Source organism: Amphiprion ocellaris, chromosome 8 (genome assembly GCF_022539595.1).
Source record: "Amphiprion ocellaris isolate individual 3 ecotype Okinawa chromosome 8, ASM2253959v1, whole genome shotgun sequence".
Lineage (NCBI taxonomy): Eukaryota > Metazoa > Chordata > Actinopteri > Pomacentridae > Amphiprion > Amphiprion ocellaris.
The window spans coordinates 28,082,449-28,109,613 of record NC_072773.1 but is presented as its reverse complement, the minus strand read 5'-3'; the positions used below and the strand labels follow the sequence as shown (position 1 = coordinate 28,109,613).

Sequence of the window (27,165 nt, the reverse complement as noted above, 5' to 3'; positions counted from 1 at the left end):
CATGAAAATATTTATCACAAGTTACTTTTACAAAACACTAGTGTCCAGTGAGCGTGCACATGTATTAATATTTTACTGTGACAAGCTGCTTCACCAACAGTGTGTGCAGAAGATGTACCGCTGGTCCTCCCTTCCCTTCCCAACCAACATTGCTCCCAGTAGACCACACAGAAAAACTGAAATATTTCACTCTAGTGCAAAATCAGTGCATTCAAACTTGTGCAATGTCAGTATTTTATACACATAGAATGAGCTGTGCTGTATTAATATTTTTGTAAATACAGACCTCAATATTTTCTATGAGGAACCTCTTAGTATGAATTTAAAAACCGGAAATAACCTACTCGGCTATAAACAAAACGTTTTTGATATGAAGAATCAACAATTTGAGTAGAAATTTGAACTGGCTGTTAATTTTTGTTATAAATTTAAAGGCGAATTTATGGATTTGTTTTGGAGTTACTTTACGTTAAGTTTGTAACAGTAAGGTCGTCGACACGCCATTCTCAATTGGGGTTTTATTTTGAAAATTCCCACCGGCCGCAGGACATTGGTGCTGCTAATATGATCGTTTCTGACTCGCTTGTGATTCATGTTTTGTTAGCTATCTAGCAAGCAGATGTCGAGTGGTTGAACTTATTTTCAGATGAATATATGTGGTAAGGCTTTTGCTTTTCTGACGCGGAATGTACTGCGGTATTATGTAGGAAGTTGAATTTAGCTAACTTTGAAGCTAATACGTTGTGTCTCAATGCATTCATGATGAATTACCTGCTGTGCTATCCAGCTAACGTAGCTAACGTTTGCTAACCGGAGCTTTCGGAGAAGCGAGCAGGAACCGCCTTAACATTAGTATTATCTGCTTTCATAGTGGTGCAAAAACCGCATTATTTTTAGCTGTCAGTGAGGCTCGTATCGGCTTGAAAATGCACCATGGCACAGGTTAAGGAATATTTGTGTTCGTTGCGGATTTTGCTCGCTGTAGGTTAGCTTATGTTTGCGCTAAGGCCCGTGCTACTGCTGGGCCGGTCATGTTAGCCAAGCTGTCCCCGGTTTGTAGCAGTGAATTTAGACTGTGTAACCCTAATTGACATTAAAGGGAATCACACAGCACGTAAACTGAGCTACAGAGTATTAATAATCGTTGGACATGTCTGCTATAAATTCACCATCACCGATCAAAGTGGTGTCATGCAGGTGTGCTAACGCCATGTATTTACTTGATTCGAATGTGCTGAAGAAAAATAACACTTCGTGTTCGACCTTGTTCCACCTGAAGCTTGCAACATGTAACCGCATAATCCATCATCTGATCTACGCCAGTCAGTTCTCACACTTCAAATAGTGATTGTATCCCCATTTCCTTGACTGTGACATTAGTGCTTTATAAGATGGTGTTGTGATCTGTGTCTACCAACTGTGCAATTGCAGCATAAAACGGTTCAGACGCCACTCCTAGTAAGAGGGGAGGATGGCACACCAACGCACCCCACCTGAGGCGTCCCAGACAACAGGGCACCAGGATTCTGATAATGAGTCCGACAGGGACTCTGGTGTTGGGGAGGATGCAGGAGAGGATGCTGACAGTTGCCATGGCGGCACGGCAACAGACGACATTAATAAGCAAGATGGCATGGAAGAAAACAGTGGAGAGGGAGAAGATTTTACTGTCTTTGTTGCCTTCCAAGGAAATATGGATGATGAAGACTTTACTCAAAAGCTTGACACTGTCCTCAGTGGGATACCTGACATGCTTGATATGGGTTAGTTTTGTTTTTACAAAGCTGTACTGTTGATTTTTGAGAAAATTGCCTATAAAGAGACAAACAAGTAGGAAGGTCCCTGTGCAGTTGACCACTAATGGCCACAGAAAGGTTTAGTTGTTAATCTATGCCAATCTTAATCAAAGCATTGGATCTTTCAATGTTGTTGTTTACAAAATTGAATAGTGATTTTGTTTTTTTTCCTTTGAACAATGTTATATGACACTGCAATGTCAAAGTGTGATTAGAAAGTTATGTTATGGAAAACAAGGTAATCACTTCTGTTGGTTATTTTGTAGTGTTTGTCCCTAATTTAGACTAATTTGTCAAGATTTGTTTTCACTTTGACATAGAGAAATCTCTATTTTTTTGATCAAAGTCAAAAGCAGGAGCATTTACTTTGATTCTTGGTTATAAAACAGGTTTATGCAGTTTACACAACTTTTACAAGCACATACAAACATGACGTATGCCCCAAAAGCTTGTATCCATCTTTTTTTGTTGTCTTTCTCTCAGTACATTGAACAAAAAATCATTTCCATTTGTTCACTGTAATTACAATGCCAGCTTTCTTGAATTATTATTCCTCTTATAGGTTCTGAAAGGCTACAGCTTCAGCATGTGGAGCCATGGAACAGTGTGCGGGTTACCTTCAACATTCCTCGGGATGCTGCTGAGCGACTCAGACTGTTGGCCCAGAACAACCAACAGCAGCTGAGAGACCTGGGGATTCTCTCTGTGCAGATAGAAGGTAAGAATGCAGTTTACAAACTCAGCCTTTTTTTTTTTGTCTCTGCCACTGGACCTCTGGTTATGAATTTCCTCTCCTGTTGTTCAGGGGAAGGAGCCATCAATGTGGCTGTGGGACCAAACAGAGGACAAGAAGTCAGAGTAAATGGACCAATTGGGGCACCTGGCCAGATGAGAATGGACGTGGGCTTTCCGGGTCAACCTGGTCCAGGTAGTAGTGTACTGGATTTAATACAACGTAATTATAGGCAGTACTTGTACTTTGGACAGTAGTTTTTTGTTTTTTTTTATAGTATTGCTTATAGTAGATAAAGACATGAACCAAGGAGCTGTAAAGACCAAACCTTCCTTTATTTTGGTTAAGTAACATACATTATTGTTGGTCATGAATTGGTTACTTCCTTATTCTGTAGTTACTTGATTAAAATGAGCTATTTGCTTGTTCAGACATTTTGAATTAATGTGCATATATTTCCATAAGGCGGGGTAAGGATGGCTAATCCATCGATGGTTCCCCCTGGCCCTGGAATGGTAGGTCAGACTATGTTACCAGGCAGTAGTGGACAGATGCATCCTCGTGTTCAGAGACCATCTTCACAAGCAGGTTCGAGTTTATATTTCTTGTATGTTTAGTAATCATGTTAGAATTAAGAATGTATTACTGCTGGAACATATACTGTAACTGAAAAACTTCTTCGTTGCTCACAGATGTGATGGATCCAATGATGCCAGGTATGTCAGTTCAACAGCAACAACAGCTTCAGCACCAACAGGCTGGCCCACATGGCTCAGGCCCCATGCCTCCTCAAGCTGCCCATCACATGCAGGCTCTTCAGGCTGGGAGACAGCTCAACCCTGCAGCACTGCAGCAGCTACAACAACAGCATCACCAACAGCAACAGGCTCAGCAGCAAGCTCAGCTCTCTCAACTTGGACCTAGACCTTCATTTAACCCATCAGGTCAGATGGCTGTGCCTCCTGGCTGGAATCAGTTGTCCTCAGGTGTCCTCCAGCCACCAGCTGCCCAAGGAGGCCCTGCTTGGAGAAAGCCCCCACCCCAAGCCCAAATGGTTCCACGCCCACCCTCCCTTGCTACAGTTCAGACCCCCAATCATCCTCCGCCCCCTTATCCATTTGGCAGCCAGCAGGCTGGGCAGGTATTCAATGCCATGGGACAAGGACAATTACAGCAGCAACAGCAGACAGCAATGGGTCAGTTTGCTGCCCCCCAGCCTAAAGGTCAGCAGACAGGCCCTGGTGGTGTCACAGGACCACCCAGACCCCCTCCACCCCTTCCACAAACTTCTGGACCGCAAGGCAACCTTACTGCCAAATCCCCTGGCTCGTCCTCATCTCCCTTTCAGCAGAGTTCACCAGGGACACCTCCTATGATGGCTCAGAGACCTACAACACCACAGGGTTTTCCGCAAGGTGTTGGTTCACCAGGAAGAGCAGCCCTTGGCCAACAGGGTAACATGCAACAAGGATTCATGGGAATGCCCCAGCATGGACAGCCTGGGGCCCAAGTCCATCCAGGTGAGTTACTGTTAGTAACCATGCCATGACACTAAAATGCCTGTGAAAACATGTTTATGGCCATCATATGATAGTTACATTAAGATAAAGTTCCATTTTTCACTCTGAAGTCGAAAAAAACAAAATCAATATCTTCATTGCAGGCATGCAAAAGCGTCCCATGGGCTTTCCAAACCCAAACTTTGTTCAAGGTCAGGTGAGTGCCAGCACTCCAGGAACCCCTGGTGGAGGAACCACTCAGCAGCTACAGAGCAGCCAAGCAATGACTCACACAGGTAAAATATCTACAACATTGCACATGTGTAAATGTATGTCTTTTTGTAAACTGTTTTGGTTTACGATACAGTACATTTTGACATGAGCCTTTAAAGTTGGTTGTTACATAGTTGTATCAGGCAAGAGTTTTTACATTTGGAAAATAAGTTAGCTTTTGTCTAGAGGATTTGTAATTCAAATGATAAGAGCACCAACTAATAAACGTATAACTATATGACTACTCAGAAACTACGAATGCATGTCCTGTGTGCATTATACTACTACAAAACGAATTTGTTGTTAAATACATCAAAAAGTGTTTTTCCCACAGCAAACAGGAAATTATTATATCATGATGACAAAATAGATGTTTGCAGCCCAGAGGCTTGAGATCACCAAACATTCATTTTTATCAGCAGCACTCAAGATTGTGGACTAAAAAGACAGTACTTATTTAACATAAAGTAATTACTAACATAAACTTTTATCTAACATTTATCTAATGTTAATAACATAATGTATTCTGTTTTTTTCTGTTTTAATTGAACCTGAGTAGGATAAGACGAACTTCAGTGATTTCTTTGTACTTTTCATCTTTAAGTCTTATTCGAAAATATCACTAATTATTGAAAATATTACACATGTTATTGACTTACTCGTGCTGTTTCTGTCACAAGTAGTGACGCATTAGTTAAACACTGTCAGTTGAATATGTGTAACGTTAATACATCAACATCACAGGATTACTACATTTAACTCAACAATAGAATGCTTGGGAAAGTTACTAATTGGGCATGTTGTTGCTGATTCAGAGGTTTTTATATTTTAATACCAGTTTAGTCCAACCAGTGCCATCTCTTTGTTGTTCAGTTTCAGACTTGACTAACTGCTTTGATGTGCCAGCAGTCTAATTTAATATGCCATGGCTCTACATGCAGGTAGCAGAAGACATAACTTACTATTATGAAACGCATTGAAGTTTTTTTCTTTGCTTTCCCCCCTCTTCCACATGTTTATTAGGACCTCAGCCATCAGCCTCCACACCCAACTCAATGCAGGGACCACCCCATGCTCAACCTAATGTTATGGGTGTACAAAGTAGCATGGCAGGTCCACCCCCTGGTACAACAGCTGGGCCTAGTATGGGCCAGCAACAGGCTGGCCTCCAGACCCAGATGATGGGCCTCCAGCATCAGGCCCAGCCTGTGTCCTCCTCCCCCAGCCAGATGGTTCAAGGCCAGGGTGGTGGTCAGACTGTTCTCTCAAGGCCACTGAGTCAAGGGCAGAGAGGAGGGATGACCCCACCCAAGCAGATGATGCCTCAGCAAGGCCAGGGGGTGATGCATGGGCAGGGTCAGATGGTTGGAGGCCAAGGGCACCAGGCCATGCTCCTGCAGCAGCAACAGCAGCAACAACAACAACAGCAACAACAAAACTCTATGATGGAACAAATGGTTGCTAACCAGATGCAAGGCAACAAGCAGGCATTTGGAGGCAAGATTCCAGCTGGGGTTATGCCTGGCCAGATGATGCGAGGGCCTTCTCCTAATGTCCCAGGGAACATGGCCCAGTTCCAGGGCCAGGTTGGCCCACAGCAGATGACCCCTCAGCAGCAACAGCAAATGGCTCAGCTTCAGCAACAGCAGTTACAACAGCAGCAACAGCACCAGCTGCAGCAGCAACAGTTACAACAGCAACAACAACAGCAACAACAACATCAACAGATGAACCAGCAACAGCCCCAGCAAGTTCCTATTGCTGGCAATCCTAATCAAGCTATGGGCATGCATGGGCAACAGATGAGACTCCCTGCTGGTCATCCGCTTATCCAGCAACAGTTGCAACAGCAGCAGTTACAGCAGCAACAAAAACAACAACAGCAGGTCATGTTGCAACAGCAACAACAACAGGCAGCTCAGCAACACCCACATGCATTGGCAGATCCAAATGGTGGTACAGGGGATTTGGGGGTCCAACAAATGGTCCCTGAGATGCAGGCACAACAGCAACAAGGCATGATGGCAGGCCCCCAGCACATGCAAATGGGAAACGGGCACTTTGCAGGACATGGCATGAACTTTAACTCGCAGTTCCCGGGTCAGATGCAAATTGGGGGACCCTGTGGACAGCCCGGCGGCTTTCCCGTCAGTAAGGATGTTACACTGACTAGCCCACTGCTAGTCAATCTACTGCAGAGTGATATCTCAGCCAGCCAGTTTGGACCAGGAGGAAAACAGGGAACAGGTGGGGGAAATCCAGCCAAGCCCAAAAAGAAAAAGCCAGCACGAAAGAAGAAGCCCAAAGAGGGGGAGGGACAACAGCAAGTGGAGGGACTTGGGTAATAATTTGCATTTGTTACAGATTAGTTTTTGCCATAGCAATCACTTCAGTTTTGTCAGTGTTACATTTTTAGTCTAATTCTTCGTCTATTTATTCTGTTTTCTTAGTGGTCTTGATGTGACTGCTGGCATGGAGGATTCTGAACTGCCAAATCTAGGTGGTGAACAGGGTTTGGGCTTAGACAGCTCAGGCCAGAAACTCCCTGATTTTGCTAACAGGCCTGCAGGTAATTTATAGAGTTACTACATTTCTGCAGATATTTTGTACCCATTTTTTGTAGCTACTTCTTAAGTTTTAGCAACTTTCCAACATTCTTTACTTGTCAAAATTGTACTTGTATCTGTTTTTTACATGTAGTATATGGCTCTCAATGCTTTAACATAGGCTTTGCTGGCCAACCTGGAGACCAGAGGGTATTGCAGCAGGTACCCATGCAATTTATGCAACAACAGCAGCAGCAACAACAACAGCAGCAACAACAACAACAACAACAACAGCAGCAACAACAACAACAGCAACAACAACAACAACAGCAGCAGCAGCAACAACAACAACAGTTGCAGCACATGCAACAGCAACAGATACAGCAGCAGCAAATGCAGCATCAGCAGCAAATACAACAACAAATGCAACAGCAGCAAATACAGCAACAGCAGCAACAACAATTACAACAACAGCAATTGCAGCAGCAGCAGATGCAACAGATGCAGATGCAGGGTCTCCAGAATTCTCAAGGGCAGCAGGGGATGACAGTTCCACAGCCTGCAGGTCAAGGCCAGCCCCAGATGCATCCTCATCAGCTGCAACAGCAGCAGCAAACTCAACAGCCACACCTGCAACAGCAGGTAATATAATGTATATTAATGACAGTTAAGTGTGTGCCAACACAGCAGTTGGTGAATTCATAACTAGTCTTACATCATCCTCATTTTACATTTTAGCAACAACAGCAGATGATGATGATGCTGAAGATGCAGCAAGAGCAGGCAAAGAATCGCATGCCCATACCTCCAGGAGGGCAGCTCCCTCCCCGGGGCGTGGGCAATCAATCAGAGGTGCAAAGACATCCTGTTTCACAGCAAGGCAACATGCCTGTAATGATAAGCCTCCAAGCACATGGAGGAGTACCGCCATCACCTGACAAAGCCAGAGGGATGCCTCTGATGGTGAACCCACAGGTGAGGGCTAAGTTCCTATCTCATGATCAGGATTCAATTCGTGAATGCTGTTATTTATTTTCTAGAGAGTACATGGTACAGTACTTGTATTTGTTTCCCTTTCTAGATTGCAGGACCTGCACGAAGAATGTCTCATCCTGATGTGGGGCAGGGGCCCCAAGTCACTGTCTCTGAAGAGGGCCCTACAGGTGCCCACTCAAAGCAGGACAGGCCTGGTGGTCCAGAAATAGGGGTGCAGCCTGGAAATGGCGCCCAGCAGATTATGGCTAGTCAGGGCTCCAACACTCACATGATGAAACAAGGCCCTGGTCCAACACAAATGCCCCAACACACTGGAGCCAGTCCTCAACAACAGTTACCCACTCAGTCTCAACAAGGAGGCCCAATGCCTGGTCTTCATTTCCCTAATGTCCCCACAACTTCACAGAGCTCAAGACCTAAAACCCCAAACAGAGCCAGTCCCAGACCATACCACCATCCTCTCACCCCAACTAATCGCCCACCCAGTACTGAGCCCTCTGAAATTAATCTTTCACCTGAGAGACTAAATGCCTCTATTGCAGGGCTGTTTCCTCCAAAAATCAACATTCCTTTGCCTCCGAGACAGCCAAACTTAAACAGGGGATTTGACCAGCAAGGTCTTAACCCAACAACTCTGAAAGCCATCGGGCAGGCCCCCCCAAATTTAACTCTACCAGGCAACAACAACAATGGCCTTGCAGGTGGAAATACCGCTAACAATAGTCAGCAGGCTTTCTCTGCTGGCGCTGGTGCAGGGGCTGCAGTTGCTAAACAGGATAAACAGCCTGGAGGGCAAGGCAAGAGGGCAAGTCCTAGCAATAGTCGGAGGTCAAGCCCAGCCTCTAGCCGCAAGTCAGCCACACCAAGTCCAGGAAGACAAAAGGGGACAAAAATGGCTATCACTTGCCCTCCCCACCAGCAGCAGTTGGTCAACCCTCAGGGGCAAACAATGATGCTGAGCCCTACCTCAGTACCTCCAAGTCCAGTATCTATGCCTTCGCAAGTAAGTGTGGGCATGGAGGCCCAACAGACCCAGAGCACCCTCCATGGGATTCAAAGTAACCCTCCTGATGGAATCAGGGAAAGTCAGGGAATGCTGACAGCAGAGCAGCGGCAGATGCCCCAGCCTCAACCCCAGCCACAACCTTTGAGGGAGTTGTCAGCTCCCAGAATGGCAAGTCCTCGTCTACCCGTGCCACAACAGCCTAAACCTGACATGGACCTGCAGGCTGGCACAGGGGATAGGCAACCATCACAGCTAGCACCTGTGCAGGAGTCTGAGGTGTCACCTGCTGTTAGAGCACCGCCAACCTCCCTTAACCAGTTACTGGATAACACAGGTGTTCCAAACATGCCTCTTCGCCCCATGCAGAGTAGTACTGTTAGGGAGGTCATGGGAAAGGACAGTTCCAAGTCTGCTTTGGATTCAGACAGACCAGTTCACAATAACTCTCAGAGTACAGATGTATCAGCGCCAGTCGCTACTACTGCCAATATAAGTGAAACACAAGCTAAACCCAAACCTCCTGTCCCAGTCCCTACCAGCAGTCCTAACTCGCAGCTTGCTTCAACTCCCAGCTCACAGCCTCCCACTAACTTGAACTCAAATAATACTTCCAGTCTTAACCAAAACCCCATCTCCAGTCTTGGTGTGAATCCCACTCCAAATGTAAATCCATCACCTACTCTTTGCAGCACTGTCAGTTCTAACACTATTTCCACCCCAAGTGTAAACCCCAACCCAGTCACTTCCGGACAGAACAGTTCTGCTTCAACTGTGAGTACCAGTTCTAACTCCAGCTCTGCTGTAAACCCAGCCAGTTCGACTGTAAAAGCAAGCCCTAGTCCTAAACCAGTGGCAAATGTTCATTCAGTCATCCAGATCCCTGCCTCTTCTAGCACCATTTCACCCAGCCAGATCACTGTATTTGTCACCTCAAACCCCATCACTTCTGCCCCAACTTCACAGGCACCCACATCTATGGTTTCCACCATGGTGGCTGTCCCTAACAAGAACATTAGACCTCAGGACATCCGGCAGCAGAGCCCTGCCCCCCGGCCTCAGTTCATCACCACCACCCCTGTATTTATCAATCCAATTTTTCAAGTCCCAAGTGCATCTGTGGCTCCTAATACAACAGTGGTATCACAGGCAGTGACTATGGTTGGGTCTATCCAAGTGTCCACTACAAACATCCAACTATCTCCTGCACCAAGCTCCACCCAGTCCTCAGTGGCTACCATGGCCAGCACTCAGGCTGCCAGGAGTGCTGTTGGACAGGTCCAGATTGCTACAAGTATGTCCTCGTCAACCCCAGTTGGTACTCTCCTTAATCCTCAGCAGATGAACCCAGGGGCTGTTAAAACTGAAAATCCTGGTGAGACAGCTTCTACTCAGAAATCTGCTCTCCCAGTTCGGCAACCATCTCCACATCCAAGCCCTTCAGCAGCATCTCCCTTTCAGGCACCTCTTGTTTCTCCTCCCTGCTCTAGTCCTGGAGCTGTTACCACCATGCGGAAAAGCCCCATGTCTCCATCTCCCTCTGCCCAGGGGAAAAGTAAGCCTGCACAGCCTGCTGCTGCAGTTTCTGGTACAGCGGACTCCCAGCAAAGCCCCATAGAAAGGCCTGCACAGAGTCATACAGGACCTGTACCGCCACAGACCTTTAATCCTCCTGCAAGTACGGGGATTCAGATTGAAGCACAAGCTCCCCACACTACTGTTGTTGCTCCTAACAACATTACTCTGCCTGTAGTCTCCTCTCCAGTTCCAGTCTCAGGCCAAGTTACTGCTGCTACTCAGATTCTTGGCCAGGCTCCAGTGATTGCACCAGCTTCTGTCTCAAGCCCAGCACAGGCAGTAATGTCTCAAGCGCCTGTTGTCACTGTAGTTGATACTACCACTGGTGTCTCTTCTTCTACTTTGCTCTCCACGGCCACTCCTGTACAAAGTCCTGTACCGTCCATTGTTCCAATTGTTGCTGCACCTGGACCTGCTCAGGATGCTCCCCTCACCACATCCTCTCCAGCTGCTAATGCCAGTGGAGTTTCACCAGGCCAGTCTGAGCCCCCAGCTGTAGAGCCATCCATGCAACCAGCTAAAGCACCTGCTGAAAGCACTCAGACTACCATAGGTAACGACACAGCTATTGGTTACAATGATTACTTGGCATGTATACATGTATGAAGTAAATGGGGCAATAGTCAGATTCTGGCTTTGATCCTTGTCAGGTCGGATGACTGCACATACCTCAATGCACCTTGTGTCAAGCCTGCACTAAGTGTTAATTATTACATTTTATAATAGCATAATGTTTAGCATTTCTTCTCCTCATTGTTTGAAGAGGAAAAGTCTTTCTCTGTGCGAAATCATCGGTAACAGGTGATCACAGTGGACCAGAGAACATAATGTGTTTTCTATGTGAAAGTGTTCCAGTTGAACCATATCATCCTTTCATTCCCAGCACCTAATCAGCAAGAAGTACCACAGTCCCAGGAACCTGTTGCAACTGAGAAGACGAGTAAGTGTAGTCATCTTTCTTTTAGTGTTTTTAAAACTGCATTTCAATTAAATACAGAAGAACAATGCCATATGAGCTGCTTGGAACTAGATGGCATAGAAATAATCGGTGCTTTTGTGTTATTCAGGTGAAGAGGTCCCAACAGGTTCTGAGCAGGGGTAAGATTCTTTTTAACATTTTTATTCTTTAAGTCATCATGTTGATTAGCTATGTACTGCTTCATGGGTTTGGGTTTTTAAGGTGTCCCTTACTATTGATTGGCCTAATTTTAAGACTCATGCTCTTGAAGAAGAAATGCTTAGGCATTTCAAGCTCTACTGAAACTCAGGGAGTTCATTTGGTTGGCCATGGGGGTACATGGTGAAAACAATGAACCTCGTGGCCTCAGCACTTGGTATGTATGATTAGCATGCAACAAAATAAATATAATAATGCATGTCAAAAGCTTAAACAAAAAAATCTGCCTACAACCAAACAAATTTTATCTGTCTGCTGATCTTTATGGCCGTATCTCTTTTCCTGGGGATTGTCATAATATGGTGTGGAAGTGAAGCCATGTTTGTTCAGCACAGTTTATAGTTTACCGCTGTTTTTCCACTTCTATCACAGATGGGCAAAGAAAAGAAAGACGCCCATCAACTTAGTCCCAAGGTATGTATTTTAATATGTTTGCACTGCAAAGACACAAGCAGTGATCATGTCGACGTAGTGGATGCTGTCGGGATGAAGAAGGACAGTATCTGTGGTAGACGAGGAAAAACAGCAGAGTCCTGATTGGTATTATATCCTTCTGTGAGTAGAGCAGAGTTAACCGACACTCTTGCATGTTTAGTAACATATCCTTGTTTTGTCCTTCCTTCCTTGTCTTTTGTTGTTTTTCTGTGTGGTTCTCCCAGAGCTGCTGTGGAGAAGCCCAAAGGGCCAAGCAGACGAAGCTCCCGGGCAGAGAAAGAGGTAGAGGAGGAGCCAGTGGTGGACAGCGGCATTAGGAAGAGATCGGCCAGGCCTGGAACCAGTGCTGCCGTAAAAGGTAAGGAAGACACTTTAAAAGACAGTATCCATCTCTACACCTACCCTACACACATGACATTGCTCATTTTTCCCTAACTCACTTGTATGCTATTATTAACAGAAACTGGAGCAAGCCCCACCCAGGCCAAACGAAGGAAATCTAAATAGGCACCACTGTAGTCGTGGTAACCTGTGAACTGTACTGTAAATGATTTGTTTCCCTGCTGTGAATCAGTTGGTATTGGTTTCTCTGACCCAGATTATGAATTTGTACTGGAAAAAAGAAATCATGTACAGGTTGTGGTCAAAAGAATTATGCTCTTGTTTTGTCCATGCTATTATGTGAGATTGTAGCTAGAATGTGTGCATACAGTTTGTGTGGATGTGCTTTTTATATTAAATGCTGGATTAATCATGTGAAGACTGATAATGGAGCTTGTCATGACTGTATAATTATGTTGTAAAACTGAATTAAATTTTCTACTGCTTTTCTTCTGTGAAACGGCTTGATTTGATTCATGTACTGAGCTGAGGTCGTTGTCCCAGTCTGATAATTCTTTGCAGAACTGCTGTAAACTATAGTATTATTGATAGTAGGAGGTGGCTTGAGGTGTTTAGGAGTTGAAAGACTTGACAGCACATGGCCCATAAACACGCATCCTCTAAGAATGCGCTGAAAGCGGAATCAGACGGGATACAGAGTCCACAGCAGCTTGTCAGTTGGTGTTTTGATGCTGGTTCAGGTGAGGACCACGCACAGCGTTCTCTCGGCGTCCAGGTCGGTGTGAGCATGCGCAGTGGGTAAACGTTGGGACTCCATTCCAGGCTGTCAGTGAGGTTTCCCCGAGCCTTGCATCCTCAGCAGCCGCATCCTGAGCAGCTGTCTGCTGTGCCAACTTTACCTGCTTCACTAACAAAAACAACTTGACAATGAGCGGAGATCACGGACGCGGAGACTCTCAGGTAGCCCAAGGCCATTAATTAACGTATTTTGAACAGTTTCTACCAATTCATCGGCAGTAACTGTTATAACACGAGTATTAACCGTCGGGATGTGAAATAAAGGCAAAGAAACGTTAGCGAACATTGTAAGTTAGCGCTCCTCTGTCGTTTTAGAGGAAACTTTTAAATTACGCGAAATGCTGGCATTTTATTGTAGCAAAATACACGTAATAGCGAGGGTTCATTTGTATGCCTATTGAAACTTGAATAACCGAGCTACCGGCATTTTGAAAATTGAAATATTAAAAACATTTTTTCCCTCAAATTTCAGGTCAATTCTGGATCCAAAGGAAGCGGTAGGTCCTCTGATGAGGATTTTTATTCATATTGACTCCTATTTCCAGTCGGAATCGTGTCTACCTGTGTACTGATAGTTTTTAAAGGACAGAAATGGCGTCCCAGAGACTAAGTCCCTTCTCCTCCACTCTCTTGCGGCTATTGTTCAAAAAGAGGGTCTGAAATGCACACTTGCGACCCTCGGTTTTTTAAACTGATGGGCCATTCCGAAAGGGCCTGGCGTCGTGTTGATATTGCATGCTTTACTTTTGTGATATGTGCGTGCAAACACGTCGAATTTAGGAGCTGAAAGTGGCCGAATTGGGGCTGAGGACTTAGTCTCTGCGCCATTTTCTTTTTCTGTGTGTAGCAGCCAGGGCGCCGATCAGAGAGCCAACTGTCTGCCGTGATATGGAGGCGAGAGCTGGGCGCTTATCGCCTCTCCCTGCCCCTATCTCCCCACCAAACGCACTCTTGCCTCCATCTCTGTGCAGGAGGCATTTATCTGCACCGCCAACAGGGAATGCTCACACAGGAGTTTAAAACTTCAAGTCACACACCACAAAGTTGCACTACATTATTAAAAGCATTTGCATTGAGCAGAGTCTTTTTTGTTGTTGCACAAATTATAGTCTCCGCACATCAGTGTCCGTTACTCCTGCAAAAGTTAGAGGCACTTTTTTTCCCCTTTGATTGTAAGGTTTGATTTGATGCACAGCACAGCAATGAGTTTGAACTTGTTTTGTATCTGGGATATGTATTACTGCTTAACATGACAGTAGCAGATAACAGTTATTCAACTGCCATGACAACAGGGAGCCACAAGGTGATGGTCAGTGGGAATTTCGCTCAGCAGGATACTTTTTAATAATGGCACTCATGTAAAACCATTGTAGACTAATCATTTCACTGACTGTATGAATCCCCCCTACACTTGTCAAGTACAATCTGTATTATTTTCAATTGTAAAAATCCTGCTAAAGCTATTTTTGTGTTAAATATTGAGAGAAATTTAATATCATGAGGCAAGATTTGAAGCATTTGTGATCTTTCAGCAAATGCCAGTGGTGTAGTGGTGTCATGATTGGTCGGTACTGAACCCTTCAACCCTTATCTAAGCTTTATTGTTTGGTTTTAAAGTAGTGTAATGTGGATTTAATTACCGTACTTGCAGTTACTTCTACTTTAGTTGAGTATTTTCAATTTGCCCAAATGTTGCACACTTTACTACATTTATTTGGCATCACAAGCCATCGTTTTCTTCATACATTTCAGATTTTCAACGTCATGCACTTTTATAGATTACATTGCATAGCTGCAACCAGCTCCACCTCGACTAACTACCACAGTAAAATGCTGCCTTCACATGAATTCATCAGTAGTGATGTGCCAAGTCAAATAATAAAGCATTGTATAGGAGCAATTGCTGAAATATTTAGTGCAGTTTGCTGACATTGCACAGCTTTGTAGTGCTTCTTCTTTCTGGGCATTCTTCAACAGTTATCAACACCTTCTATGTCTGCTAGTGTAATGTTATTTTTCTAAGGTTATGTCCATTGCAGCATCTCCTACTGGAGATTTGTCTTCCTCTACCTAACAGTAATAAGCTTTGAAAGATGTTTCTTATTCACAAAGTTTAAAAACAAAGCTTGCATTTTACTGAACGACAGAGGCATTTGTTCCCTGAGTTTGTCCTTTATCCCCAGACTTGGAGCTGTTTTACTAATACTTATGTTGCATATGTACGACCTTAAAAGCCTTTTAAATCTACAAGTGTAACAAACTAGACATAAAATATCGATAGTTGGATGATACACATTTAGCAAAATGATATTTTGTTTAGATTTTTTTATGTTACTAAACAAGTTGATCTTTCCTTTGTGGCATAGACACTCACAAACATAAAGACAAGCACAAAGACAAGGAACACAGACACAAAGACCACAAGAAAGACAAGGAACGAGAGAAAGTCAAGCACAGCAACAGGTTTGTTCCTTTCTCTCACTTGTTTGGTAAAACACTCAACAATGCTGGAATCAGTGTTCATATATTACAGTTGCCTACAGCTCCTAATATGATCAGTTTTGATTGTTGACTCATAGCATGTATTTATCCCTGCAGCGCTTCGCTAGTGGCTTTGGCTGTTTTAACTGAATTTTAAATGAGGAAGACAGTGACAAAGCTTTTGCATTTGTATGCAGATTCTGCCAGTAGGAAACATAAAATAGGCAAACTTTTCCAAAAACAAAAAGAATCACAGAGGGCACTGCTGATTTAATTGGAACTAACATAACTCTGCCATGCTTCACATGAAAGCCCTGAAATTCACTTTCATGAATGACATCTGCAAAACATTTGCAGTTCGAACCATTGCGTGGCATTTGCTATGGTTTCTTTTTTGTCTGGTAGAAATACTTGTGGTCTGCAGTATAATAGCAGATTAATGACATTGCCATTGTGTGATAAAAATGACAAAGTATATGTTGCTGGTGGTTGGTTCTCTGTTGAGGACATCTTTTGTGTCTGTGCATCTGGACTACCCCTGACCCTTGCACTTGATCCCTGACCTCTGTGTTCTAGCGAGCATAAGGAGCACTCTGAGAAGAAACACAGAGACAAAGACAAGGAGAAGCTGAAGCACAGCGACGGCAGCTCAGACAAGCACAGAGAAAAACACAAAGAGAAAGACAAGGACAAAGAAAAGAGGAGAGAAGAGAAGGTTTGATAATGGGTTCTCAGTATGCAGTTTCACAGAAGCCTATACATCTTAGGGCTACATATTGTTTTTATTTTTGTCACTGTGACTGAATGCTTACTTTGAGACATTCAGGTCAAAGCTTTGTTTTCTCACAATGAGGAAATAATTGTTTTTTGGTCCCGACTAGGATAGATCGATTATCGTCTAACATTATGGTCAATGTTTGGCATTTTTTGGAGTATCTATTTTTATTGGCCAAATATTGATCAATTATATGTGCTACTTCAGGGCTGATGCAGCCAACTCTCTCTGTCTGTATCACTCTGTGGTCTGAGAAATGTCTCTTAAGCAGAGACGCCAAACACTGAACAAGAAACACAAGTTCTTGCCCAAACTAAGAAAGTAGCTACTCTCACAGTGGCTATAGCTAAGCTAACGACTAGTGGCTTAGTTAGAAGGCAGCCACAAATTACCCTGAAACAGAGTCTGGATAACAATAATTATTAAAGCTTTAAGTTATGGACCTTAGTGGACCATAAAAGTGATAGAACAGAGAAAGATAAAGAAATTAATGTAAGCATATTCTCACCCTTATTAATGAAGAATCCTTGTTATGAAGGACACATTCTCTGCTATCACATGCTGTTAAAACACAATATCCGATGCATATTGGCTCAAAAAAATATCAGCTTTCAGCCTTTCTCAATTACCAATAATCAGTATCGGCCCAGAGAAAAACATACTAGTCAATCCCTAGTCCTGACATAACACACGGGTTTGTTTATTTCAATATGTTCCATAGATTGCCCTCTTGGGAAGACAAAACATGAAACTAATTATTAAGTACACAGATGACTAGCCTTCCATTAACTCTAGCTATAATTAAAAGTTAAGACTGTTAATATTTATTCAAAGGTGTAAAAGCAGTGAATTCACATTTAATAATCTGGTATATCATTCTTTGTTTCTCGCAGATTCAATCATCCCATTTAGACAAGCCTAAAAAGGAGAAGGAAAATGGATATGTAAGGTAAACAGCATCACTTTGTCTCATCTGAAATAAAATTAAATACAAAGCAGATTTGCTCAGCCATAAGTTCTTTTGGAAAGAATTTCATAGAAGTGTAATGGGATATTGTTTTACTTTGATGTGTGAATTAGAGACACAAGCCCTGCTGCCATTAAAAGCGAGCCTGAAGAAGACAATGGCTTCTACCCCTCTCCCCAACACAAGACGTCCAAACGAGAGCATGACGATGAAGAGTAGGTGTCATCTAAATCAATCCAGAGTCCCTGTAGTTACAGTTACGGTTCAGTTCACGTGTCTGTGTGATTGTTTACAGATTTGAATACAAGCCCAAAAAAGTCAAGGTGGAGCATGACAAAAAGGCCAAGAAGAGGAAACATGAGTATGAAGAAGACGAGGAGGATGAGGTTCATTAAGCTTGTCTACACACTGCTGTGATAAATACATTGTCATAGAGTCCAGGCTGGAGTGTCTCCTGTTTGTACCCTGTGGATTTATTTTGTTGTCTCCACTTGTTTTAGGACGTCAAGCACAAAAAGAAGACAAAAGACAAAAAGGTAATAGAGGGGAAAAAAGCCAAAAAAGAAGAGGAGGAGAAGTGGAAATGGTAAGCTCATCTTGCAGACAAATTATAGACCCAGGACAGTTCATTGTTTTACAGCAGCTACTAGGAAGCGTGTTTTTCTTCTCTGTCATGGGTTGTGTTTTGTTGTTTGTGGTGTTTAGGTGGGAGGAGGAAAGATATACTGATGGCTCCAAATGGCGCTTCCTCGAACACAAAGGTCCAGTGTTTGCACCACCATACGAACCCTTGCCTGACAAAGTTAAATTTTACTACGATGGTGAGTACATCTGTGTCAAAATTAAGTTGGAATCTATTATTAACTAAACTATTTTCGATCAAGACCACAATGTGATTTTCTGTATTTGTAGGTAAGCCTATGAAACTTAGTGCTCCTGCTGAGGAGGTCACCACATTCTTTTCCAAGATGTTGGATCATGAGTACACCACTAAGGACATCTTTAGGAAGAATTTCTTTAAGGACTGGAGGAAGGTGAGGATATTAGACATGAAAAATACTGTTCATACCTCAAGTTCAGCACATGAGCCGCAGTCATCAGCAGATGTGAAGTTCCAAGTATTTAGAATGAGTTTGCTTCAGATGTCCTCTCTTTTATTTTAGGAAATGACATCAGAAGAGAAGTCCAAGATCACTGACCTGAATAAGTGCAACTTCAGTGAGATGAGTGAGTACTTCAAGACCCAATCAGAAGCCAGGAAACAGATGTCAAAAGAGGAGAAGCAGGTAGGCCTACATTCATGCAGATTGTCCCAGCTTTGAAAACAATGTCAAATCTCTCATTGTACTTTCATACACTTTGTAGAAAATCAAAGAAGAAAATGAGCGGCTCCTCCAGGAGTATGGTTTCTGCATCATGGACAACCACAAGGAGAGGATTGGAAATTTCCGCATCGAGCCGCCAGGACTCTTCCGAGGACGGGGCGACCATCCTAAGATGGGCATGTTGAAACGCCGCATCCGACCTGAAGACATTATTATTAACTGTAGCAAGTGAGGAATCTCATTACCACCATTATCATCACCATCTTCATCAATCGTGTCTAGTTCAAAGTTGTACCACAAGGTGGCCCTGTCAAACCATGTTATTTAAAATTACATGTTGAGATTGTTGTGTGAATTGTAAGGGTAAGATAGGATGTACGTGCATGTGAAAACAAAACATATTAAGTGGGTGTTTGAGGAAGATTTTAGTTTGTCAGAAGGTCATGTGTAGATATATAGTGTCAATTATGGTCCTGGTCTTTACCCCTCTCTCCCTGTCCTGCCTTTTTTCTTAATCTTCCCTTCCATCTTCTGACTAACAGATCATGATTACTGTTTTTATTTATAGACTGTGTTCTACTTATCTCTGTTTATTTAGAGTTTATGAGAAGGCAAATTTATAGTCGTCAGTTGCTGTCAAAGAGGTGGAAAAGAATTACGTTCTGCCTGTGGCATGTACAGTATGGCAGTTTATCACTCATTCACACTTACACACATGCCGGCACTGTGTCAAAGGTAGCCTTCCTGTCAGAGTTCGCTATGTCTGTGTCAGGAGGACACGTTGACCCCCACATATTGGTTGGTGTTTGTCTCTGCACCATTGTCTCATAGCTGTAGTGTTACCAACGTGAGACTAATCCTGACCTTCAGTGAACTTCAAAATTCAATTTGTCTGTGATAACTAGAATCTTCCCACTTGTGAGGAAAGAACTTCAATAAATTTAGAATAAGCCGAGTTAAGCAAAACTGCAAAGATCCCCTATTCTCCCAACATGCATGTGGGAAAGCCTGTCAACATATGTCTTCTTCTGTAGGGACTCCAAGCAGCCTAAACCTCCCCCAGGGACAAAATGGAAAGAGGTTCGCCATGACAACAAGGTGACCTGGTTAGCGTCTTGGACAGAGAACATCCAAGGCTCCATCAAGTACATCATGTTGAACCCTAGTTCCAGGATCAAGGTACTTCTGTTCTCACACCTATAGCCACCAGGAGTCTGTTTGATCAGTTATGCCTTAATAAGAAGAAAATGTGCCTTTGTACAGGGGGAGAAGGACTGGCAGAAATATGAGACTGCGCGACGTTTGAAGAAGTGTGTGGATCGGATCCGTACTCAGTACAGAGATGACTGGAAGTCTAAAGAGATGAGGATCAGACAGAGAGCTGTGGCACTGTATTTCATAGACAAGGTGAGCAAAAAGTGCATTCAATATTCAATGACAGCAACAAGTTTAAAAACACCCAATGTAGAGTAGCTTTGATTTTACAAGTGGTGTATCTGACAAAGCAGTGGGTGCAGAAAGAATCTGTTATCAGAGTACGCTGAAGTGAACTACTCAGACTTAGAGTTATCACTTCAAAGAATCGTTGGGCCTTCAGTAATGCCCCTGGTGAACCAAGTTAACAGAAAAAATCCTGGGGAACATGTTGCACGCTTATGTCTGGATGACGATCACAATGTGTGGTGTTTTCCCCTGAAGCTGGCACTGAGGGCGGGCAACGAAAAGGAAGAAGGTGAGACAGCGGACACCGTTGGCTGCTGCTCGCTTCGGGTGGAACACATCAAACTCTACCCCAAGATGGACGACCAGGAGTACGTGGTGGAGTTTGACTTCTTGGGAAAAGACTCCATCCGCTACTACAACAAGATTCCTGTGGAGAAGAGGGTAAGAAAAGTGGATGAGAGGAACATGTGAGTGAAGAGTTAAACACAGGAATGGGGGAGGAAAGAGGAATTGTGGCAGATATATTAAAGCGCAAAACTGTAATTTCTGGTTTTATGAGGGTGTTGTTGGTTATGTATTTGACAGATTCGGAATTTAGTGTTAATGAGATGAGTAGCCTCTGCGCTGAGGAGGATGTTTGCACAGGCAGGTGATCGGACACAAAAAGCTTTCCGTTAGCCCTACGTCGGAGGGTAGCCTGTTTCCTGCTACAGGAGTCTACTCACCCACACACACTTACATATAAAGACACATACAAGCAATGTTCAGTTTTCAATTTTAAATTCTTCAACACACCTGGCCACTGTCTTCTTAGGTAGACGAAAATAGCAGCACTCAAAAACATCACACTAGTCATTAAACCACCTGCACTTATTATTATGAAAAGAAATAAGATAACACCCCCTACAGGCAGAAATGTGATGGTGCATTCACAAACACAACTATGATGAGTTGAATGTAAGGGATTTCCTGCTAAAGGAATCTTTGTTATTCTTTCTTATCAGGTCTTTAAAAACCTCCAGTTGTTTCTGGAGAACAAGCAGCCTGAAGACGACCTTTTCGACAGACTCAATGTAAGAAACGCGCAGGAATATCTGCCTCCAAGGCTTCACTCTTAAGTGAACTGCTTTCATTTCTAATCAGTGCTTTGTTTAATTCAGTTTCCTTTGCCTAACTGTACCCACCCCACATTCCCTTTTTTCCTGTGTTTCCTGCAGACTTCTATTCTGAATAAGCACTTACAGGAGCTGATGGATGGACTAACAGCCAAGGTTTTTCGTACCTACAACGCCTCCATCACCCTGCAACAGCAGCTCAAGGAACTTACCTGCCGTGAGTGACAGCACTTTTATGCAATCACTTAGCAGCTCATCAAAGCCAGCGCCTGCAAAGTATTGACATCAAGTCTGCATTCCTGTAAGGAATTCTAAAGCAGCACTTGCAGAATTTAATCTATAAAAAAATCTCCTAAACCATACAGTAAAACCAATCAGCCACAATGTTAAAGCCACTGACAGGTGAAGTGAATAACACTGATCATATTGGTACTATGTGGTGTTCTGCTGGAAAACCTTGGATTTTGGCATCCATTTTGATTAGACACCAAAATAAACATTGTCCCAGAAGAAGCACACTCCCTCATGCACATGGATATCACAGATGTCACTGGTCTACCCCAGAAGGAAAACATCATCGCAAAACATCAAACAGTCAGGAACATGTTGAGGAACATGACAATCGGCCGAGATGTTGATTTGACCTCCAAACTTCCTAGACCCCATTCTGATCACGCATCAACAGGATGCAGTGGAACAAGTTTGATTCTCAGAGGCCCCAGAGCACAACCCAGAGTACCCAAAGGATCCACTGCTAAGGTCCTGGTGCAAGACCACATCGGACACCCTCAGAGGTCCTCTCGTCTATGCCCGATGGTTAAGGGCATTTTTGATGACTTACAGGGGACCTATGCAGTGTTAGGCAGGTGGTTTTAATGTTGTGGCTGACTGGTGGTGAAGATATAACAGGTGACTCTTGTATTATTCCCACTGGAGATGCACAGTCTCTATGGAGTTTATATCCATTTATTCTGACAACGACAGATAATAAAGCAGCGCCTCCATGTAAATAAAACTGCTCGCTCCTGCTCCGCTCCCACAGAAGACTAGCACAAAAGGCCTCGTAATGAAATATTCAACATGGAACATAAACTCGTGTGCAATAAAGCATACCTGACAGGGGCAAATAATGAAGCTGAAATGCCATGTAAATAAAACTGCCCGCTCCATCAGCTACCTACACAAATACAATAAATTACACAAATAGGGAATGTTAGCTTAGTTTATTGTAACTGTAAGCCTGTAGCATGGAGCTGTTAGGGAGTATTTAAGTGACAGTACACTGATGCACGGATGTGATGTATAGAGGGCAAAAAGAACTGCGATACAGTGGAGATTATAGGTGAGTAGAAGAAGGAAATGGAGCTTTGAACTTGAACCCTATTTTTGGAAGGTGTAAACATACTATTTTTGTAGGTCTTCCCATTCAGATAATTGCTATAGTTAAAGGAAATTTGTGTTATTAAATGAACACATTTTCAAATTTAGTATATGTTACTAAACTTTATTGCGTTTTAAAATATTCAGTCACTGCAAAATTTAAGTAAGTGATTTTAGATTTCAATAACTCAACACTTTATCTCTTACTTTTTTGTATTGTACAGCCGATGACAGCGTCCCTGCTAAGATCTTGTCCTACAACCGAGCCAATCGCGCGGTGGCCATTCTTTGTAACCATCAGAGAGCTCCACCCAAAACATTTGAGAAGTCCATGCAAAACCTTCAGACCAAGGTAAACTTTTTTTTGTTGTTTGAGAAAGCAAATTCCTTCTCTACATGATGCAGATTATTTTGCTCACTCAGCATGTGTTTGTTGTGATTACAGATTGACGAGAAACAAAATCAACTGTCTGCAGCCAGGAAGCAGTTGAAGGCCGCCAAGGCTGATCGCAAGGCTTCACGTGATGAGAAGAGCAAAAAGTAAGAAATTCTGAGAGAGTTTGATGTATTTTCTTAATTACTTCACCCTTGTAGTACCTACGAGGATGTAAGACAACACAGTTTCATCTCTATAGACCCCTAAACAAGTTAACAGTGTTTCAGGCTTCTTCTTCTGTCTTTACCTGCGTCTACGTGTCTCCGTCTCTTTATCTTTCTTTACATTTTTTTCATTTTCTCCTGTGTCTTCACGTCTGCTTCTTTCTGTTTCTGTGTTTCATTTTCTCTCTCAGGACTGTGGAGGTCAAGCGTAAAGCTGTACAGAGGATAGAGGAGCAGCTGATGAAGCTTCAGGTTCAGGCCACAGACAGAGAGGAGAACAAGCAGATTGCTCTGGGCACCTCCAAGCTCAACTACCTGGATCCACGCATCTCTGTTGCATGGTAATTACAACTCAGCAGACCTTGTTTATCTCTGTGTATTAACTACTATTTGATCACAGTTGTCACTATGGTAAAAAAAAACAACTGCGAGTAAACCGCCTAGTGTTGCATAAGCCGACTTGTCTCTGGGTGGGCGGGTGTGCGGAGTGCATATCTACCTTGGTGACAGAAAGGCAGGAAATGCTCTTGCATTGTAGGAAAAGGAGCAGCACAAGCAAAAAAGCTAACGGCTGCAAAAGGAAAATAAGAGGAAGAAAAGCGTGTGAGCGCAAGGAACAATGGGGTTTGTTTCTGAAAGCCAGGGAGCGTCCCCAAACAGCACTCCTTCCTCCATGTGGGAAGTCAATGAGGAGCTGTCTGTGGCTGAATGGAGGGCCAGGCTGCGGAGAAGTGGAACAGAGGTCCGCCCTCCCTAACCGATGCTCCACAGCTATTTCTGGAGAGCCTCCTCCTCAAGCACAATGGATACAGGAATGCTCCATGTTTTGCCTGGTTGTAGGACGTATGAGAGGGGGTCCCCTCATATAGGGTGGTGCATGGGAACCTGGCATAAACTGCAGTATATGTGAAAATATGTGGAACAGAGTTGAAGGTGCAGTGGCTCGACTGCTAGCCAGTTTAAAGTGTAAAGAGATAAGTAGTGATGTGGCTCTCCCAGTACATTTCTCTGTAATAGCTTCTGTTTACTAGATGCTAAATAAGCTAAATAGCTAACTACTAGTTGGCTGCTTGAATCTTCCATAGTATCGTATCAACTAATACTACATAAATATTACGCTTTGTACTATCTCCAGAATGCTCTATTTGAGGGGTTGATTATAAGATAATTTATATAATAAATGAAGTCAAGAGGGAGTAGAGTTTAACAAGAAAATAATAAATGTTTGCTAACTATTAAAAAAAAAAAAAAACACTCGCTGTTTTTTGCAAGTTATTTTATTTTTATGGAATGTTATTTGGATTTCATATATATTTTTAAAAGCAGTCCAACCAGAAGTGAAGCATCCTGTCTTTTTTTGGTCAGATCCTCGATTCTTGCTATAATGCTTGTGTGACTGTTATTCTAAACTTCTTTGATCATGTTTATAGTGAGTTAAATCCAAAGTCAAAACGCTCGTCCAGGTTGGCCTTTAGAGTTTAAACCACCACAATCAGACAGGAACCTTCTGAGTTTTTATATTACCTATGGAGATTTTTAATGCATTTCTCAGTTTGACATCTACCAAGTGTGACATAATCTTTATTTGATGTGTATCTTGGCACATAACACCAAGACCACAGGCTTTTCACATAAGTGGATCCAAGTTTTAACATTACCAACTGAGAAATGCCACTTCCATGTCACATTGTCACAACAAAGTCTGAAATATGAGGGATTTCTGACAGCGATGGCATCACTTACTTGAACTATAATGTTGCAAACTGTTGCAAAATGACTGCAAATGCACCACTTACATCAAAATACAATTCAATATTAACACTAATGCATTCTGTACGACTTTGTTTACAGGAGCACTAGACTTTATTTGTATCTGGTTTCACTTCTTTCCACAAACAAATGGGTAGTTCATTTAGGCTGTTTTCCAGGTTCAGCCACTAGGTTTGCAGTCAAAGTAGCCACATTGATATAATAACACTTTAAGGTTGGAATAATGGCAATTTTTCCCAATTTTTGCATCTTTTTTTCTTTACCCTGAACGGTTCCGTCTTCCCCCCACTCCAGGTGCAAGAAGTTCGGCATTCCCATCGAGAAAATCTACAACAAAACCCAGAGAGAGAAGTTTGCTTGGGCAATTGACATGGCCGAAAAGGATTATGAGTTTTAAACACCCTTTTCTCCCCATGCCTTTGGCTGTAAAGATGGCTTCTAGTTGGTGTCAAATGACTCCACTCTGTGGTTACTGCTGCGCTGTGAAAGGAGGAAGCTAAGACTTTGCTGAAGCTGTGATCACAGGTTATTCATTGTTGTGTATATATGGATCCGTTGTGTATAGGAAAAATAACCGCTGAACCATTTGACCAAGCTGACAAAGGGCGTCTCTCTTAAGAACATTTACAGTAGTGTGTATGTAGCTGCAGCTATCTGCCCATGATCCAACAACTATGAACACATTAGTATTATCTTTTGTCAGATAAGATGTACTGAAATTTGTAAGCCATCAGATTTATCGAGAAATTCTATATTCTCATAGAATGTTTGTGTGAGAAGACTGTGAGAAACAACATGAGAGATAATGATAATATAATGAATCTTAATTTGTGTAATTTTAGTGTGAAAGATTCGTACAATGAGGAGATGAGCCTGGCAGACTGATGGCAGTGTGATGAATAGAAACCCTAGCACTATGCTCACATATTTATTAGCACACAGAATGTCATCTTTTTTTCCATTTAGATTTATTTTGCTCTTTATTTCAGGGATGTACATATTTTTATCATTTTACAGTAATCATGATTCAGTGTTTTTTAAAATCGTGTACCGTATGCATTCTCAACGGACAGCTCTTCATTGCTCGTATGCAACTCTTGTGTGTTTGTTTCCCCAGTTTTACAATGAAAACAGCGTAACGTTGATCTCGGTTACTTGAAACGGCTGAAGTGCAGCGCGGGTTTTGTCTGTCCGAATCTGTTCCTTCTGAGAGAGAGGTGTGGGTTTTGCCAAAAAAAAGGATCACAGAAATCTATCATTGTAGTGTGCTGTTTTTGTATTGCTGTGATAAAGCAGAAAGTGTCTATGAATTTCCAAATGTGAATGGATATTCTAAACTTCGGTCATTAATATTTCTTGCTATTTGTTCATGTATCACATAATCTGATCCCAACTGGCTGAATGCCTATTGTTTTGAGCTTTGTAGTTTTCGAAATAAAACATCAACCTTATCTTTTTTTGTCTTTGCTTTGTCATGTTTTTGGAGAAACATATCAGCTCCTACTCTGAGAAAGACTGAGAGGGGTTATCAACAGATATCAGTGAAGTTAGGGGTCATAGTCCAACAATTCATTTATCAGTTTTATTCTCTACTTCTCTATCCCTATTAAGACAAATGCTTAAAATAATTGTATTTTCAATACAAAACTGTAACACAAATTAAATACAGAGTTACTTGTTACTTCACAAGTTGAGATGATGGTTTTGATTCTGAGGAGACGGCTGCTTTTTTAATTTTTAGAAGAGGGTCTGTGTCTTTAAGAGGCCGATAACTGGGCTTCTGCTGGAGAATGAGATACGTCAAGCTGACAATAGGAACTCAAGGTTACACCGGAAATAGGGGAACTATCTCCACAATAAACGCAAACTCTCGCTTTCTACGACATAAAGAGGCCTGTAGATGTTGGATTTCAGAACACACCACAGGAAAAAGTGCTTAAATTTAATAGAAACTCCAGAGGCAAGACATACAGCTATTAAACCTCAAAAATGCCCAAATTTCTGGTATTAACAAAGGAATATTAAGCTCTTTTACAGTTCTAGACACACCTTTGTCCCTCATGTCTCGACGGTGCAACATAAATGCACTCAAACTCGTGCCTTATCAATATTTTCTCTACATGAGACGTCAAT

General features: G+C 42.8%; 2 protein-coding genes across 4 annotated transcripts; both read left to right on the top strand.

Moving 5' to 3' along the window:
* The first annotated feature begins 500 nt into the window (after window positions 1-500).
* Window positions 501-12,877, top strand: ncoa6 (nuclear receptor coactivator 6). 3 transcript variants are annotated; one of them, XM_023281878.3, is made up of 17 exons: window positions 501-659; window positions 1,432-1,763; window positions 2,359-2,514; window positions 2,602-2,724; window positions 2,995-3,117; window positions 3,222-4,049; window positions 4,193-4,324; window positions 5,325-6,642; window positions 6,752-6,870; window positions 7,029-7,489; window positions 7,586-7,822; window positions 7,929-10,977; window positions 11,308-11,364; window positions 11,492-11,522; window positions 11,974-12,015; window positions 12,261-12,394; window positions 12,497-12,877. In XM_023281878.3, exons 2-17 carry the CDS (start codon window positions 1,472-1,474, stop codon window positions 12,541-12,543), a joined length of 7,149 nt encoding a protein of 2,382 aa, XP_023137646.2. In that variant the 5' UTR covers window positions 501-659; window positions 1,432-1,471; the 3' UTR covers window positions 12,544-12,877. The 3 variants fall into 3 exon arrangements, with proteins under 3 accessions (XP_023137646.2, XP_054868735.1, XP_054868736.1); XM_055012760.1 differs by having other exon boundaries at window positions 2,602-2,727; XM_055012761.1 differs by lacking the exon at window positions 11,974-12,015 and having other exon boundaries at window positions 2,602-2,727.
* A 197-nt stretch (window positions 12,878-13,074) lies between these two features.
* Window positions 13,075-26,483, top strand: top1b (DNA topoisomerase Ib). The gene is made up of 21 exons (XM_023281883.3): window positions 13,075-13,338; window positions 13,649-13,673; window positions 15,543-15,639; window positions 16,234-16,372; window positions 17,326-17,381; window positions 17,513-17,614; window positions 17,695-17,785; window positions 17,900-17,985; window positions 18,105-18,220; window positions 18,312-18,433; window positions 18,563-18,685; window positions 18,765-18,952; window positions 19,759-19,903; window positions 19,988-20,131; window positions 20,423-20,608; window positions 21,172-21,240; window positions 21,385-21,499; window positions 22,887-23,014; window positions 23,108-23,202; window positions 23,454-23,603; window positions 25,327-26,483. The coding sequence occupies exons 1-21, from the start codon at window positions 13,306-13,308 to the stop codon at window positions 25,427-25,429; spliced, it is 2,313 nt and encodes a 770-aa protein (XP_023137651.1). The 5' UTR covers window positions 13,075-13,305; the 3' UTR covers window positions 25,430-26,483.
* The last annotated feature ends 682 nt before the right edge of the window (window positions 26,484-27,165 follow it).